At 37.8% G+C, this 19,085-nt stretch overlaps 1 protein-coding gene across 10 annotated transcripts in view; it reads right to left on the minus strand.

Annotated features, from left to right (window-relative positions):
• PEX5L (peroxisomal biogenesis factor 5 like) overlaps nt 1-19,085 on the minus strand; it is a 101,324-nt gene that overhangs the window by 37,823 nt on the left and 44,416 nt on the right. For 8 of the 10 annotated variants that reach the window (XM_068200367.1, XM_068200375.1, XM_068200373.1 and 5 more), the window contains one exon: nt 789-854. The exons of the other annotated variants lie outside the window; for them this stretch is intronic. In XM_068200367.1, coding sequence (XP_068056468.1) covers nt 789-854 — 66 coding nt within the window. Of the gene's footprint in view, nt 1-788; nt 855-19,085 lie in introns of those variants that run through there. 10 annotated transcript variants of the gene reach the window in all.

The following is a 19,085-nucleotide window of genomic DNA, read 5'->3' on the forward strand; positions in this document are numbered from 1 at the left end:
GCCAGTGACCCAGGGCAGGTCCTTATTATTATACTTTGGAAGCTCCCATTGATTTCCATGGAAATTTTAGCTGTGCAAAGACTGCAGGATCTGGCTCCATAAAAGAAGTATTTTACGCTGGACTTAAATATATTAAAATCCTTAAAAGTCTATTAACAGAAGGGGTTCTTAGCTAACACATCATATACAAGAATTATCTTCACTAGCAGCATATTCTGTGTCAAGTAAACCCCCACTATTGCTTATACCAAACTACAGATGGTTTCAGGAACATTTCATCAATTGCAAGTAAAACCATTACGTACTACTGTAGGTTCTAAATGGGTTTTATTACTGGTCAGGTCAATATTAGATTAGCTTGCTTGTGCAACACATCACAGATACCCTACAGAGAGTTCTTTGCATGCTGCAAGAAATTCTCAGAGCAGAAGTGTCATAAATGATAAGCATGCTGGACTTGTGATGCCTTTGATATCCAAAGAACTGCAAAGTCATTGTAAAGTTAAATATATTAAATTCAATGAGAATTACATTTAATTGGTAAGCATATCAAAGGTTCTGGGCCAATTACGTGTTTGTTCATGATTCATATGACATATTCCAGGTCTATGAAGCTTGTTTCCACTATGACACATGAGCTATCATTAGCTAGCACTAATAGCATGCTATTGGTCTTTATAAAATGTAGTCCTTTTGTGCTGAGTGCTAGAACAAAATCGTTTATCAGCTAGGAAGGATGCATTGGAAAGCATGCAGTGCTTTTTATTTCTTGCAGAGTAAAAACCCACCAAAGCAAAGGTCAGGTCACTTTTTTGAAGACAGAGCCACTTTTTCTTCAAGGTTTCACCTACTGCCTGAAAAGAGTCATGATACTCGTATTAGTGCCTGCTGTTCATCCTTCACACAAGAAACTGCAAAGCCCTGGGAGTGGCTGACACCAAAGATAAAATCTGTCCAAACAGTTTAAAGTGGCCATGCTACAAAGGAGAAAAGCAACCCAAAGGATACCTCTGTGCTAGTTTTAATGAGCAAACTTAGTTTATTTGCTGGACAAAGCAAGTGGTTTGATGCTACCTTTTTTTTTTTTTTTTTTTTTTTTTTTTTTTTTTTTTTTTTTTAAGTTAGATCTTTAACTTTCCTATAAGAAAACCACGCTTTCCTGTGTGTAGGTCAGGTTGACATCTCTGGCTGCCCAGCCTATGCTGTGTGAAACATTTTGAAACTAGAAGTTGGTAGCAATTTCCTGGACACCAAAGAGAAAGCTAATGCAGTGGAATAGCTTAAATTGTCAGATTCTGCTGGAAAGGTACTCAGGGGAGCAATTCACTAGAAAATGCAGCTTTTTATTCTGTTGACAAGAAATTAAATTGTTGTCCTATGTAAATTAGATAACCTTGAAAATTTTGGTCTCTCTTCCCTGCAGTGACCACCGTGTAGCCAATTCTTGCCTATGAAGCCATTAGGCTGAAGAATTAGAGAGAAATAAAACCAGTTTTTCTGTGGTCAGGTTGACCTTGTTACTGTTGTCAGCTGCAGCTGAAATTAAAATCTCCAGCACATATGTTACAATAACTATTGAAGAATTATTTTTTTAAGTTGTTATTTACTTAGCCTCTTTTGATATTAACTATTGTTTCCTAGCAAGCCAAAGTGCTATATAAATTTACCTGGCACAGCAGTTTATTGCCCAAACCCTGTAATTCTGTAACAGCTAATTTTAGACATGCCAGGACTTCAAAACAAACAGTTTGTTGGCAGTCCAGTTTTGCAAGGTAAGTTACTTTCTCATGTAAACCACAGTTTGACAATTTAGTAAATAAATTTCATCATTCCCTATTGGTTTTCAATATAGAAATGGAAACAATTGTGATGTAGAACATGGCAACCCATGTGCAAATTATGACAAATGTGAATTGATGAGGGAAAAAAATGTATTATTTGTTTTAATGGAACAGACTGCTTAAGAGAAACTGAGAAGTGTGTCAGTGTTTCATTATTTGATACATTAAAATTGCAACAGTTCCTTTAGGTAATATCTCCAATGCAAAATAAGGAGTAGAGTTCAGAGCATTCCCCTGATGCTAAATATTTATAACAGCATTGGGTTCAAAACTTAATAACAATTTCTCTAAGCTTATCTTTGGGATCAGATAATGGGTAGCAATAGACATTTCCATAGAAGTATGCTGACTTAGCAGGACTTTGTAAGGAAATACTTTTATTCTGCTGCTCTTTCTGAATAGTTCCAAATTCAATTTTGTACAAGTCACACTATTTAGATGTGGTATTTAGTAGTGAGTATTTAATTAAATTACTGTAAGAGCATATAATATAAATTTCTAGTGCAGCATATATTTGATTTTTTTTTTTAGTAAGTGATGCATATAGCTTTGTAGCCATGCTCATCTATGATAAAGCTTTAAGTACTTGGGACCAATGGATCACCTTCAGGTCCTGATGGGCTGATCAGAATGAGCACATGCTCACACTTGAAACATTACTATTAAGTGCAATTCTCTATAATTCTGTAATTATTTTCTTCATTATAGTGATTTGCAAATTTGTTCTTGCATCTGAAAAGCCAACAGCCAGCGCTTTGTAAATGTTTAACATTTTGACAACAGTATTTAAATTATAATGATTAATTGCAGAAAATCTTTGTTGTCATCTATGCAGTAAAAGGATTTTATTTAAAACCATTTCATAATTATAAGTTTGCTTTTGACAAATATTTAAGGTACTTGAGTCCTAAATTCACTTTTCAGGAATATTTATAGCATCTGTTCTTGTAAGAAAGTGAGCAGAAAGAAATGGAGTGAGCAGATTTTCTTTTTTTTAACATGCACACATGAAGAAAGTATTCCTTCGTTATACACACCTCTGCCGTTCCATTTATTTTTCAAAGATCCTACCAAGCTGTTTCAGCTTTAATTGACACAATTACAATGCATCCCTGTTTACAGAAATCATCTCAGCATGGGCATGTTTAAATTTAAGCTTCTGTAAAATAGAAGTTTTAAGACAGCTTTCCTTATAAAGAAATTTGATAGATAGAAAATTTCTCTTCAGACACTGCTGGTACAGCTATGGCAGGATTACTGCTTTCATGGGCATCTCCCTTTCTAGCTGAGGAGAAAAAGAATAACACCTTGCTGCATTTCTAAATGTAATGCCAAAAAATATGGCCAGATGTCCTGATATTTCCCACCGGGCTGTTGAATTGAAGTGTTTGAAAACAAAATAAAAACAAAACCCATTAGTTCGGGACATCTTGAAGTGCTGGTCTGTACTTTAAATATCTTTAATAGGTTGGGAGGGCCTTTGTAAAACAAACTTTATGAAAGATGCATTAGTGAGAACTTGAAGTTTTAGGAGCTGTTGTCCTCCTGTGCTGGGAGAAAGAACAGGGAGAGCTGCTGAACGTGTTGAATCTGGGAGGCTTGGCTGCTCTCCAGATCCCCCAGCAGCTGATGTATTAGAGTACCAGCTAAGCAGCCTATTCCAAATGGCTTTATGCTCCACAAATCTTCCTGGTTTGTGCAACTTCAAAATAAAAATGAAGGGGAAAACTTGGCTTTATATTTTTAAATTGTGCAGCGCTAAGGCTTTTACCTCTCAGAATGAGCACACAGAGCTATGTAATGGTACCATGAGAGTTCCAGTGTCCACAATACACCTGTGAGCTCTTGATTTACATAGGATCTGTTTATGACTTCAAATTTTTTCCCTTCTCAGCCTTTTATGTTCATGTTTTCTGCATATGCCTTTCTTCTCATCTATACTTTTCTACTTTTTTCTAGTGGTGTTATATCTTGCATTTTATATATAATTAAAAATAATGAGGAAACATATGGTGAGGCAGTTTTATGGATGAATACAAGATAGATATTTAAACCAAAAATTCTGTTCCATTAAAGCTCGTGGTAGGTTTTTTTTATGATGAGCCTAACAAAGTCAAGTACACATCTAAGATAAATGGGAACACAATTCCTTTAGGCAGTGCCCAGTTGATCATGGTGAGGAAACGTGAACTTCCTGAACTGGAAGCAGCATTGTCAGGATAGACCAGCTTTCAGAACCTGAACTACTATTTTGCTATTGTGTTTGCATTATTAGGAACCTCTTATCAAGCTCTCAGTTAGTGATTATCAAACTCTTTTGACTCGTGACCTTCAGTAGCTCATTCTTACAAGATTATGATGAAATACAGACAAGAGTTTGCTACAGACAAGGAAGCAGCTATAGGAAGACTTGCCCAAGAAGTAATTTATAGTAAAGCAGCTAAATCCATATTGGCTGAGTTCACAGTGTTCTATTCCTCTTTCATCCATTTCCCCATCTTTTCATTCTTATGCTGATGGAATAACAGATTTCAGTGTTAATATGGGGAGACTTTACTGCACTCAAGAAAAATGGCAAAGAAAGGGACAAAAGCTTATAAAAGGCAATCAGCATAAATATTCACATTTACCCTCTCTGGGTTGTCTCTTATACTCATTTAAATGTCGATAGGGTGGTTAAATTGCATTTCAGTTTGAGAAGCATTTGCATTGAAATGGCACTGTAAGGTTTTCTGTTTATCGACTCTCAGTAACAGTTGCATCACGTGTGCTCCCTTGAGAAGCTGTCTCAGTCTGAAGCCTATAGATTCATTCCCAAAGCCAAGTGGGACAGCTTCCAAAGCATCTCTGCTGGAAGCTCTGCAAGACCCATTTTGCTCTCAAGAACTTGTGCAAAGTTACCTGCCTTAACACATCTGAACACAGATTATGACTGGAAATTAATAAACAATTCTGCCAATCTCACTCATTCTCTATAAGCTAATATGATTCCTGCAGGCTAAGAGGAGGAGGAGGATGTGAAATAAGTTTTTTTTTTTCTCACTTAAATCAAAAAGTTTTATTTGGGGTATAATAGGGAGTGCACAATTTGAGATAACAACACTGTAATGTTGGAACAATAATGATGATTTAACTGCAAATAGTAATTCCAGCTGGGAATATAGAGCAGGGTTGGTAAGAAGAAGGAGGTCTGGAACAGAACTAATACTTAGAGGTTGTTTAAGGTTCTGCTCCTTTTGCAAACGAGTTATATAACATATCTCCTTGTGATAGAAGGCTTGGATGAGACATTTTGCAGTCTTTTCTTTCTTTGCAATTGTCATTTTTAATAGGACCATTGTGAATATGTAGAGACTATTTTTTAGCACTTATTTGATTGACTTCTTAATAATTTGGAATTGCATTACCAAAGGGATGAGTGCTTTGCCTGCACAGTGGTATATGCCTTCAAAATCTTAGGGAATAGCTGCAGGATTTCTTTCATCTCTGCTTAGTCTGTGTCAAGGAACTTTGTGAAATCACTGGGTTTAGCAACTGGCAATTTTAAATTTGTTTGGTAGTCTTCAGCAGACAATTAATACTTAAGTATTTTCTCTCCCATAATTTGAGTTCCTTTTATGTTGACTTCAGTATCATGATCCCCAGTCATAACACACACATAGCAACAGAATTACTTGCTATTATTTGCTGTATTGCCATGATGATGCATGTGCTGAATTAAAATAAGAGATTCCTCTGGTACTGGTTCCAGTGAAATTCCAGGAGATCAGCTCACTTTCAAAAGAAACAATTGTGACTAAAGTGCTGTCTGTTGTTTAAATGTTTACTGCACATGATGTGTAAATGATGGATTTTGCTCCCTCATTTCCTCCCAGCACATGATGTATTGTTCTTTGTAGTGCTAGGGGTTCCTCACCTCCTGATTCACAATTTTAATGGTTTTGTTTCATGAAACATTCAGAGAACTCAGACTAACTCTGCAGTCTGTTTAGGAAAAGCAATGAAATAAACTGAGAAGTGGTGGAATTTTATGTGGAAAAAATCAGCAGCTTATCAGTGAGCACGAATAGAGGATAGTCTTTGTAGGAAATGCAGAATATAAAACATTGTTCCAAGTTAAGTGGAACAGACAAGCTTTTACAAGGCAGATGTTTATTTTACACTTTATGTGTAAAAGACAACTGGAAGTATAACTGTGTCTGGAATATGATGCAAGTTATTTTTAAAAGAAAGTTATTCAGGTTCTGATGTTTAAATAATATAATCTGTGCTCTGCCCACCTGGAACATAGAAGAAATATGCATTTTTCCAGTGTTTGCAGATTTTGCTGTTCTTGTTCCAGATATCATTATTAAATCCTGCACTTCACAGTTGTAAACCTGTGTAGCCAGAAAAGGAATTAGGTCCCATTAGCCCTATATTTTTGTTAGTGTAGACTTTTTCTAGATTGGACAGACACTCATCAGACATTTAGAATGAGAAAAAGACAGGCAAAGGAATAAACACAATTTAAAAGATAAAGAAATCTCTGATAGAGCTAGAAAAAAGATCTGAATGCATAATAATCTGATCATATCCTACAGATACAATTCTGTGAGAGTTTTAAGATCATTTTCAAGTCTTGAAACTGTGGTTTTCTGCACAGAAGGGAACTGGTACTCCTCTGAAGAATATAACAGAAATGTTTATCAAAACTGTTGGAGGGGCATAACAGTTGCCTGTTGTTTCCTCTTGTTTTACGTTACCAGATTAAGAGTCCAAATTGCTTATTTTCATAGTCAAGGTTTTACTCTTTTTTTGGAAGCCCTTAAGGAAGGTATTGTTTAGCAAAGGTGGGGTTATGTTGAATGAGGGTGACTGTTCAGATGACCTGTTACAAAATTCTGCATGCTGCTTTGAAAAATGAGGTATGTATTTAAATAAGTGAATTGGTATATGTCTCTTGCTAGGTACCTAATCTCAAAACCATTTAAAAATAATATTAGTTCTTAAATTACTTATTTTGATTGTTCTGGTTTTGTTTATGAAGGATGACAGCTTGGGCATTGAAGACAGTTTGTGATGCATTGTCACCACTATTAACTCTTATTGAAGATTAGGATGAAAATCTCAGGATTTGGGTTCTATAAATATTTGGTAAACATTATGTGATCAAAATTCATGTCCTTAGTTTAATGTTTTCATACAGATTCTTTCATGGTTTGTGTATAACCACACAAGATTTAAATCTGATTAGGATTTTTGTTTTTCTTTGGCTTGCTTGTTAAACACAAAGGCTATTAAAAACAATGAAAGTTTTTATAAATACGAAATGCTAAAATATTTTTAATCCCAACATAACAATATATGTGATTCTACCATGTAAAAGGATAGAAAGTTGATGAGGCAGAGAATTAATACAACAAAAAAGTATCAAAGGGTAGCTGGAAGTTTGTGACTGGGTTTGTTTTGAAGCAGACTGATGTTACTTCCTCATCATCTGTGATTAGACCTGTACATATTAAATAAGGAAAACATATCATACTGGATGGCAGGTTTGAAAGCAACAGATCAGAAGAGTTTATCATTGAAAAGTACTTTTAAGACTTGTTTTCTTGACCTATTTGAGTTCTCTCCAGCCATGGTTCTAAATGCTGCCAGGATAAATTTAGCCCTTCCTGTAATACAAACATTTGATTTCCACCATAGTATAAATTCTTGATACCCTTGAATTTATTATATATTTTTTTTTTTTTGCCACAGCCTAAAGATTTGAGTCCTATCTGCAGTGAATGGTGTCAAAGTAGAGCTCTTTTAGCACTTTGGTCATAAAGGGTCTTTATGCTGTATCCTTGACCCAAAATTCATTCTGAGTCTCTTGTGCTGCGTGTTCTTTGCAACAAAGGGTTCAGAATCTGAGTGTACTTGCCTCCAGAATAAAACCCTATTTTTAACCTGTATAGTAGAGTATATTTACCCCCTTATTTTTATTCCCTAAAAAGAGTAAATTGTCACTTATCAGACAATGGCAATAGCAGATGAGGGATTTGAGTAACAGTGTGGCTGCAAAATAACTTCATGTCCCTGACCTAGACACAGCCTCTGCATGCACTTTCAGCTTCAGAATGATCTCATCTGATGTTCCAAAGTATGTTAATGCTGCAAATGCAGCATTAACAGCATCATACAAAAGCAGCATTAGCAGCAGCATATAAACCTATTTAGAGAGGATTATGCTACTGTCCCTTCATTTTTACAGTTTGGAAACCTTCAGGGAGAAATTCTTAAAATTGAGGAATTATGATTGTGCTCTTAAAAGATGTTCCTAATTCTCTGACGTGTGCTGTTAGTGTGGAGAATGGATTTTCCTACTCTAATATTGCAAATACATTGTAATTACAGACATGAAAATGAAAAAAAAAAAAAAAAGTAGGTGCATCAGTAGATAATTACTTCTAGACATAATCATAAGTTCAGCTGCCTTGGACAACTACAAGTTGTTCTAAGCAAAGAATCATAGAATGATTTGAGTTGGAAGGGATGTTAAAGACCATCTATTTCCAATTCCCTGCCATGGACAGGAACACCTCCTACTAGATCAGGATGCTCAGTCTCCCATCTGGCCTGGTTATCTATCTTTACTGTTTTAAGATATATTTTTAGCATAATGGGCCACATCAGTTACATTTGTATAAATCTGCTCTTTTGCATATATTTGCAAGTATTCCATACTCTTTTTTGCTTTGGTGGATTTAATTTCATTTTCATATCAATGAAAATAATTAGCACCTGGCCTGTTCTACAAGGAGCTGAAAGCAGCATCTCTATTTCTGATAGCCAGCACATCACTGATATTGGATATTCTCTGTACTGTTCTGCTTGAATAGGCATTTACCCTCTCCTATAGGATTTTTTTACCTATTTTATTTATTTTTGCATACTTATATGGTAAAAAGTATCTATTAACTAAAAACCAAGAAAATGATGTACTTACTTTATACACACTTTTTAAATGTGTGCTTTAGGGGTGTATAATGTTTATAAAGTGCAGTGTTTTGCAGTCCACTTGTACTTAGGTTGGCAGGTTCCTCTCTAGGGAAGCAAGTTCTCTGTTTTTGTTTCTGTAATTCAACAGTATCACAGAATTCAGTTGTTAGCTATCAGTTTGAGGATGTCTGCAGTGTAATTAAAAAGGTGGTGAGTCCACACTTTTTACAGCAGCTTAGTTTGGCTGGTAGTGTAGCAATTTTGTTTAATAAAAGCTCTGTGGGTATCTACAACACAATATCCATGACCAAGAAGTAAAAGCAGCTGGTGGCAGCAAATGGCTCTTCTGGAGAAATTCTTAATTCTCAAAACATCTTAATTAAGATTTCATATGCAAAACAATTGCTAAATCATCAGTCATATTTTCCAAGAAGCTTCCATTGCGATATTTTATTGGGATGTAAATGATGCTACTTGTATTTCAAAACTGGATTCTGGCAGATACAAAACCCTGTGGAGGTACAGTTGCTCCAGTTAATGGATTGTGCCTCTTCAGCTGGGATGCCAAATCTAGCACCAGTCTGTCCTGTGCAGTTAAAGCTAAACTGAATCTCCCCTACAGCCCAGGGCACAGTTACCTAATGCTGTGGAGGTTAAGCGGCCCGACAGTAGCACGACAGCTATTGTCAGAAAGATTTCTCCTCAGATCTTCCACAAAAAAAAATAAATCTCTCTCAATTTGCAGTGCAGTCCTGTGCTCTGCTGGTGTCTCCTTCCACAAGATCACATTCATTTACCACAGACCGTTCTCAAACATCAAAATCGATCTTGCTCAAGTGAAAGAGCAGGGATGAGTTATCCATCTTCTGAATGGCTTGCAGGCAGCCTCAATAAATGTGCTTTTATCAGAGAATTAGGAGGCTTATAGCTGAGGGAAAGGGGTGCAGCAGCTCAGTCATGTCTCATTGTACCAAGGACTAGCCCAGGATGTGGCTGACAAACACCTGGAGAGGGGTTGGGTGTTGCTGGCACCCCGGGGTGGGTGAGGTGGGTGTTAGGTGTTAGCCTGGGTGGGAGTGAATTGTGGAGTTTCAAACATACATATTTGTATCAAATATGTATATCTATCTATCTATCTATCTATCTATCTATCTATCTCTTTGCTTTCTACTCACTGAGGAGAGCAACTGAGCCAGCACAGGGAAAGAAAGGTCATTTTGCTGTTGTAGTACTGCAATAATTCACAATCCTGTCTCTTTTGTATTTGGGAACAGAGAGTGGCCTTAGATAACTTCTCTGATGACAGTGCTGTGACTGACTGAAATCAGTCTCTCAGTCAGTACTCTGGATTTTGTATTCACTGAAACACTCTGCTGCTTCATTTTGCTCTGAAAATCTTGTAAATAAGGAAGTTTTATCCCAACTTCACTCTTTCCCATTAAGCATGAGCCACTTCATATTAATGAAACTGCAGTGAAATGATATGAAAGATGGCATTGTCAACTCAGATCGTTAAAAATTACTTGAAAAAATACACAGGCATATGCTTAGGCTGGCAAGGACTGGAAGTTTTTTTTCAGCCCAGATAGCACAAGCATAATTGAGGAATAAAAGAAGCTGCCGCAGATGGTGATAGCAGTGAGAGGCCCAGTGACATGTGCTTCAACTCCAAGTTTGCTACAGGGGAGTTACTGAGGTAGGATAACACACCAGAGCTACTGCCACAATCTCAGGCTCCAATAAACATGCTTATTAGCTAATTAGAGGTGCATATTCATGAAGAGAGTGAATCAAATCCGTCCTTCCCATGGGGAGGTGTTCACGAGCTGAAAAGCGAAGTGAGAAACGCGTGTCTGTCCCAAGAGATCAGTGCCAGAGAGCACCTGGCAAAGATGAGGGAAGGAGGATTTCCAAGAGTGAGGCAACCTGTGGTACTGGCACTGTGTAGGCACTTCCTGGGCAGGGGGAGGAAGAATACCTATAATTATGTCAGCTGCCTGGTAGCCTTGGAAAATACCCGTGCTTCCCTGGAAGGGAGGGAGGGTGTCACCTGGGTCACAAGGTGGCCTTGTTTGAAACCCTGCCAAGCTGTGGTTGGTCTAAGAGCTGAACTAAGAGTGTCCACAGCAAGACCAGGATGGTTTTTTTTTTCCTCCTGTTCACACCTTAACATGAAGTGCCTGTGGAGTCATTGGCAACCGAAAAAAATTCAAGCAGCTGATTCCTGGTCAGTGGAGTGGAAAGGACAGATTGGATCAGATTTCACACACTTGAGGTTTTACACAGGTTTTGCCTCATTTCATTAATAGAATAAGTTTTTATGGTCAGTAACAGTGCCAATGGTTGGAGAGAGTTTGGCTTTTATCTCAGTACATGAAAGACCATCTCCTTTCAAATACTACCATGTTATCCTGAAAGTGTTGGGGAAAAAATCCCTTCTTTTTCATGCTCCTGTTCCCTGAATAGTAGAGGAATACCTCCTCATGTACCTGCAGAGGCTGTTTCTATTTTCTCCAATGAAAGTTAAATGCTGACCTTTTATTTCTTTCTTGTCTGTGACCATATAGTTTAACTGTGCATTATTTTCATATACAGGCTTTAAATATTTTTTTTGCACTCTGTAAATATCTTTACATTACCAAAGGCTGTGAGTTTCTAGAAACTCACTTAAAGATCTCCTTGCAAATGTAAAAATATGCATGTTCCACACACAAAGATAGCTAGAAATCAATTGCTAATTAAAATAAGGCATTGACTTCTGTGCAAATGTGAGCTCTTTAAGAGTAAATGCAGACAAGAGACACAATTAATGCATCAAGTGCTTGCATTTGAGTAAATTTGAAATTTCAGTCTGAATTTTGCTGGTTTATTTATAAACCAAAGGCTCTGTGCACAATTAGTTTTTTGTGCACAAGAGAAGGATCAAGAACAAAAGATGGTCTTTTTTTTTGTCTTGTAGCTGCCTAATTTAGTAATTTAGAGCTCCTGTTACCGAGAGTGGCTTGTTTAGACTATGTCAAGTTAGCCATTTAACTCTAATGAGGAGCATTACAGATATCACCAGATCAGCAAATGACAGATGACATTTTAAATTGTTACAAATACTGTGGGAGCCACAAGAAGGAGGACTTTCTTCCCAAGTTTTTTTTTTTTTTTTTTTTTTTTTTTTTTTTTTTTTTTTTTTTTTTTGTACCATTGAGACAGTGGCTTTAAATTTCTGGGCTCTGTGATACCATGTGATATAGTAATTCTTAGTAATTCCTAGCTTTTGAGGCTGTGATATGCTTTGTGCTCACTTTAGCTGGCCTCATATATTGCAGATAGAAAAAGCCTTTCTTTGTTTTGTACATCACTTGTACCTTGCAGGGAATAAGACATATATATATATTTATAATTTTTGTGGAATTTGTATTATTCTGCTTGTGATGTGTTCTGGTGCTGCTCTTAAATCAGAGGAACATCTTTGCTGACTCTCTGACCTTTCAGCTTGGAGAAAACCAAGCTCAGATGGAGACACTGATTTGCTCCCTCTGCCTTCCTCATGGGATACATCCCCAAAAACCATTCTGCTGTTCACATCAAGATGTCAGCACTTCACTTCTCCACTGGGAGTAGATGGTGGTGAATACTCCCACAGGCAGGGATTTCAGCAGCCTGGAGAAAGGATCTCAGCTGATCTGGAGGGGAATGCTTTATTTTGGGAAATTGCTGCCTTTCTTCTCCAGGGTTCACACTTCAGGGCAGGTGTGATGTTGTGCTGAGAGCATTTCATGAATTTTCAGTTTGCATCTCCCTTCAGTGTCCTTAGGATTCTCTGCTGTCTGCTGGATGTCTTTTTTTGTTTTGTTTTGTTTTTTGTTTTGGTGGGGGTTTTTTGGTGGTTTTTTTTTTGGTTTTTTTTTTGTTTGGTTTGGGTTTTTTTTTTTTTTTGTTTGTTTGTTTGTTTGTTTTTTTGCTGCTACTTTTCTGGTTCCTGTAGTGCAGCCCAAAAGGCAGCAGAGCACCTGCTGTCACAGGAGTGTTCTGTTGAATGTAGTGGTTGAACTCCCGATAATCACCTGCTGTCTGCTTCAAGTATGATTTCTATAAATCCTCCTAGGAGATAATCTATAAAATAGCAATGAAGGCTGGTTTTTGATCCTTAATTTTACTTTGCAATAAATCTATCAACACTTGAAATTTATCCTCTGAGAATTACATGTTCAGTGAGTCAGAAATGCTGTTACAGAACTAAAATGAGATATTTCTGTTTCACTTTGTGACTACCAGGATGTTTGCCCTGATGTGTGTTGCCCTCTATTCTGTTTCTTATACAGAATATCAGGCCTAGAAACAATAGATACTCTTTGTATAGGGGGATGAGAAATATTCTCTATTGAAGCTGCTGAGGTGGAGTTACACTGTGGACCAATAAATCTCAGCTGTGGCCTCTCAGGGACACATATCCTGTTGCTATTGTGCTGTGTTGACATTTCTCCTACCATGTTTACATATTGATTTAATATCATTATTTAGAAAAATATATGAGAATGGTCTGGAATAATGATCCCTTTACAAGATGTTCTGAATAAAGCAGTGATAAAACATGGATTTATCAGGAGAACTGCTGGAACTTCTGCTCATTTGGCACCAGCACCAGTGTAAATGCTATGACAATACCCTTGAAAATGTTCCTATCCAGACTGCATCTGCCTGTTCTGGCTTGTGAGTCTTTGGCTCATTGTCTGACTGGAAAAATCACAATGAAAAAATTGTTTCTTTGACCCAGAGCTAAAGTGAATATCAATACAATACAAAAAGAGTAATGAATAAGCACAGCTGTCCCTCACCACTTTAAAGAGAAAATAATTTTCCATAGCATTTTTTAAACTAATTTCAGCTATTAATGTGAAATCAAAGATTAGACTGTCCTTTTTGCAATAACTGTGTCTGTAGTTTTCTACTTCCTTCACATATAAAATGCTGGAAATAGGAGTGAAGAGCCACAAGCATCAGAGAGATGCTTTGTCTCATCTAGGATGCTGGGAAATCATGATGTAAAACAAGCTATAGAAAAATAATAGCATTTTTGCTCAGAGAAATCCAGAACAGTAGCTGTTGTTCTCTAGCAGTTGTTAGCAACTAGCAATTATCAAAATGGCTAGAAGCCAGTTTAAAATACTACAGATTCTCCTACTGTGAGGTCTTATACTGCTGCCTATCTACAGCTGGTCCTGCTGTTTTACAAGCCCCTGAGAACATGAATATGGTGTCTTCTGGAAGTATTTCCTAAGTCTGAGTAATGCAATTACAAAACCAGAAACTATACCCTGGATTGTAGTTGTAGTTACATGTTACTCTTGTACAAAGATAAAAGCTTGTCTAAGATATAACAGCCTATTTTGATGTGTGTAAGGACTAAATCTCATACATTTAAACCCTAAATATAACTCCCTGTGTGTAGTTAGGGATGGGACCCACCTAGGCCAGCCTTGTTGTCTGCCCTCAGAGCATTAACCTGCAGGCAGAGGTTGTGGTTTGACACTGTAAATTAAATGCTCCCAATCCCATTGCCTCCTCCAGCTGTAAGGGGGGCTCAGTAAATCCCCTAAGGAGGAATTACATTTAGCAAAATAAGTTCTCCTTCTCTTGTTTTAATTGCTTGAGTTCCTGAATTAGTGGAAGCATTCAGAATCCATTAAAAATAAACATCAAAAAGCAGCCTAAAGTTTGTATTCAGTCAGCACAAACCCATTTGTAACTGAAATTTCCAGCTTTAGGCTTTGCTTGGTTCCCAGTGGCAAATGAAGCTCATAATTGTATTGTGAATGATGGGGAAATATGATAATGAAACATCTGGAATATTTAGGACTGGGAGAGCCTGGAGGTTGCACGAGTCAGTGTGCACAGCTGCAGCAAGCCAGAGCTCCCGGGTGGTAAATACTCCTTATCAGTTCTTTGTACAGGTTTAAAAAAAGAAAAAAAGAGTTGTTGATGAGGTTCACAATCCTATTTTCGGTTTCACCACATCTCCCTGTTCCAAATACCATCAGGGATTGTGTATACTTACAGAGAAGTACGTGTCTCCTGGTTTCAGGAGAACAGACAGCTGTGAAAACTGCCAACGTCAGAGAGAGGAAGAGAGAACAGAGATAATGGAAATTGTCAGAATAAAGAGAAGGAGAAGACTGATGAGATCGTCAGCCCTCATGAAGTATGTCATGTCAAAGGTGGGTGACATGATGAAGTGAGATAACAAGGACACACCACACACTGAAAGTTTCTCTGTTTATATGCTCTATCTGCGTATCTGCAGCACAATTTTACTATTTCTTCAAGCATTTTTCATAGAATGGCTGGAGTTGGAAGGGATCTTAAGGATTATCTAATTCCAACCCTTCTGCCATGAGCCAGCATACCACCCACTAGCTCAGGTTAGCCAGGGTCCCATCCAGTCTGGCCTTCAACTTGCATGGATGGGGCATCCACAGATTCTCTGGGCAGCCACTGTCTCACCGCCCTCTGAGCAAAGAATTTCCAGCTCTCCCAAGTCCTTCTCTGCAGGGCTGTCCTTAATGTTTGTTATTAAAGGCTCAGAGGGAAAAAAAACACTTTTCCCATGGACTTTGTCAGTCTAAACATTCCAGAGAGTCTGCCACAGAATTTATGACAGCATAGAGAGTTTTAAAGGCATTGGGAGCAATCAAGAACCTACAACAAGTGAAGGTCAGTAAATGTAGCTGTGTTATAAGGAATTCATCATGGCAGTGCACTTTAATTTTTTATTTACAGTTACAGGTATTTTATTTACAGTACAGGTGTTTTATTTACAGGTAATGATTAAAACCTGTGGATTTCAGAAGAATTCCACTCAAGTTAGGGCAGTCTCACAGCAGCTGTGAAATTGGAATACCAGCACAGCACATTGCTCTAACATAGCACCTCACACTTGCAACTTGTCCTATGTACTCACTTTAAGGGAAGGTGAAATCGAGCTGGACTTGTTCAGTGTGTAGCCTCCATTTCCCTGGTGTGATTTGTTTTGCAAGAATGTATTTTTAATAAGTAATAATCCTATTAAAGTGGACAGGTAATTGACATATGCTTGGGCAATTTCTATTTTGTCTCTTAGTCCGTGTGTTTTCATTTTTAGTCTTTCTTATGTTATTTTTAATTGTATTTTTGTATTTTCAGGGAGGTAAATCTCCTGTGTTTGGTAGTCTTATGAGACATATGCAAGTATATGGAGTTGTGCCCCATCAGGATCTTGTCATAAGGGAGTAGGGATGGTGTTTATTCACAGCCATCCAAGAATTATAATGGCTAAAGGTACCTTTGCAAGTTCTCCTATCAGTTCATTCTCAATAGAAGCTTTGTTGTGATTTCCTAAAGCTCAGAAATATCCTGTGTCCAGTCTTTGGCAGTTTCTGGACTACAAATAAACCCGAGCTTCCACTTTGAGAAAGTTCAAATTGGTAGGAAGAAAACTGATTGTCCTAAACTCCAGAGCTATATAGCACAAATATGGCCTGCAGTAATCCTACAGCTCTGCATCTCCATGCACTGCACGTGGTAAGAAAATATTGTCTCCAGCTGCTGCCTGCAAAAGACTTTCTATTCTGAGGAACAACATTTCTCTGTAGGGATACATTAGCTGAATTTATATATATAGCCTGTCAGAAGTCATAATCTAGAGAATTAAGCTTTTAAACATTTGTGAACTACCTTGTATAATGAACTTCTTATCCTGCTTAAATTATTGAAAAGACTCAGTGAAGTGAGACACTTAATTTTTGTACAGTGAAATCTTTTTAAAAGACCAGTTAGGGAGAAAATTCAGAATCTGTAGAAACATGAATATCAGAGTTTCAAAGCTTCTAACTATTGCATGACTGTATTTCAACAACATGCACACATTTGCAATAAATCACATTATCCATCATGCTTTCTTAAATGTACACAAGGCTGTAAATAGGTTTGAAAACTTCAACGGGAAAGTTCCATTATTTGCAAAATTTTGCAGGATTCGTGCTGCCATGGTATTTTACCATTGCATGTGCAAATACCAAATAGAGACAAGTAGCACAGGGCAACCTGTCTTCTTGAGACTAAAGGTCTACCACATAATCAAAGAGAGCAGTAAAAATTCAAATAAAACTGGAATTGAATTATTAACCTCTAGAGTTCTAAATCAGCCTTAGAAGTAGTCTGTGGAGGTTTAGTCTCTGCAATCCTCCTCTTACAGTAGATTTCCAGCTCTCAGCATGCAGTCTGGCAGCAGTAAGTGCTCTGTGGCTGCGAGCAGCTGTTCATGATGGTATCCAGCAGCTGAAAAAACCCCACTGAGAATGCCAAAAAACAAAGTTTTAATATCTTCTCTAGAAACATTCCTCCACCCCCCTTCCCCTAAAAGATAATTTATTCACAAAAATTAAAGTTAATTTTGGATGAAAAAAAACATAAATTAAAATGTAGAGGGTTTTCTGCTTGTTTTGGGGTTGGTTTCCCCATCTCCTCCCCCTTTTTCCTCCTATCTATATCTTTGCACCTTCTGAAACTAATCAGATGCCTTGGCACAACAGATTGTGTGACTCCTCAGCCTTACATATGTTATAAATTCAGGATCCTCTTTCTGAAAGGCTGGGGTGTGATGGGATGTCTCCTGTGAGTCTGCCACACCTGGAAGGCCAGGTGCATCCTTCCTCCTAATTCTGTCCTGGCAATTTTTCAATATGACTTTCTTGGAGCTGGTAGCTCTCCAGTGTCAGATATGTCTTTGTCAGGAACATGTACTTGTGCTTTTGTTGCAGGGTCTTTTAGACCAGTTTGGAGCACTTGTGATTCTATATCCTCCTCTTGGAAAATGTAGGTGGACTTTGACATTCTTACAGAAGCCAGAATTGTTGACAGATGGGTTGAAGTCAGAGTTTCTCGTAGGTGTATGCAGCCCCTGTGACCATCAGTGACACTGAAAGACAACTGTGTGCTGTCCCCAGGCCACCCTGTCACTGCCACCACTGCCCAGTGTGGATTCTGGGAATGGCTGCAGCCTTGGCTTCTCTATCCCCTTCCTGGGGAAGGTGAGTTGGGAAAACTCCAGGTACAAGTGCAAGCAAGAGGAGCACAAATAATCTGTTTCTTTTTACTGTCCTCTGCTCTAAACCCATTTTGCAACTCTTACCTGTCTGCTAATCTGTGATCAGGCACTGTGGTCAGTGGAAGCAAGGGGCACCACAGCATGGGGCTGGAACTGAGTCTTGGAAGAGCTACTCACAAAACTATTTAAGAGCTTTCTTCCAAGGAGTTACTAAATCTGCTTTGCCACAAGGAGTGCTTTGGTGCCCAGATGCAGGTAAAGAGTTTCATCTTTTTTAAAATGCTGCATTTGATGTGGATGAAAACACAGCTGAAGAGGTGGCCCAGAGAGCTCTGTTAGGGTGCAGCTTTCCACTGGCTTCCCTCTGGGAGTGTTTTTAGCCAATATTGCTGCTGGAGTATAGCTATGCTTTGTGGGCACAAAAACTTCTAGTGGTTAACTCAAGTGCTGTACTCTGAACCTAATCTCTCTTTTGAGTCTGGTTTAACTCATTTGGACTAGAAGTAATGGATGACCTTTACCAGATCTGTACCTGACTATACCTGGCATTGGATCTTTACATTTTGCTTATTGATTTCATAGCATTTAATGAAAAATGTGTCAGGGTATGTCCTAAGCGATGCAAAATTGTCACAGTAAATGATGGATCTATGGATTTTTAAAAATCATCTTGTCCATTTCTTTTTATTTGACTGGGCTGTATTTCTGTCATAAAAATAATTTTTAAATGGTATTTTTTAATAGAGCACTAATGAAATCTGCAGGCAGCATCAGAAAGCCCATTGATCTCCTGTCAGTGGGTCCCACAATACTGGCTGATTATAATTTTATTTTTATGTCAGAGAACGTATTTCAGTGGAAGCACTCCAAACTTAAACTAAGTTGAGAGTTTTAATTAAATGTCATTTGCATTTGGCTGCTGCTGTCTGTGTGGGGAAGAGTGGGATGACACAGCTTCTTGGTTCCTTTAGCTGTGCTCTGGTGTTGCTGAATGAAGCTTCCTTTTTTCCTACTGTAGGATGGAAGACAAAGCGAAATACTTGTTCTTTTATTGTAACTGCTCATTCCTGCTCTCAGTGGGATATGTGGGACTTGCATCACATGAGAGGCAGGAAATCATTCATATTTAGGAAGAATATTGTTAATACTTATCCCAGGAGCCTGAATGCATTTCCCAGATAAAGCCTATGATTATATCAGTC

Source organism: Anomalospiza imberbis, chromosome 10, assembly GCF_031753505.1.
Source record: "Anomalospiza imberbis isolate Cuckoo-Finch-1a 21T00152 chromosome 10, ASM3175350v1, whole genome shotgun sequence".
NCBI lineage: Eukaryota > Metazoa > Chordata > Aves > Passeriformes > Viduidae > Anomalospiza > Anomalospiza imberbis.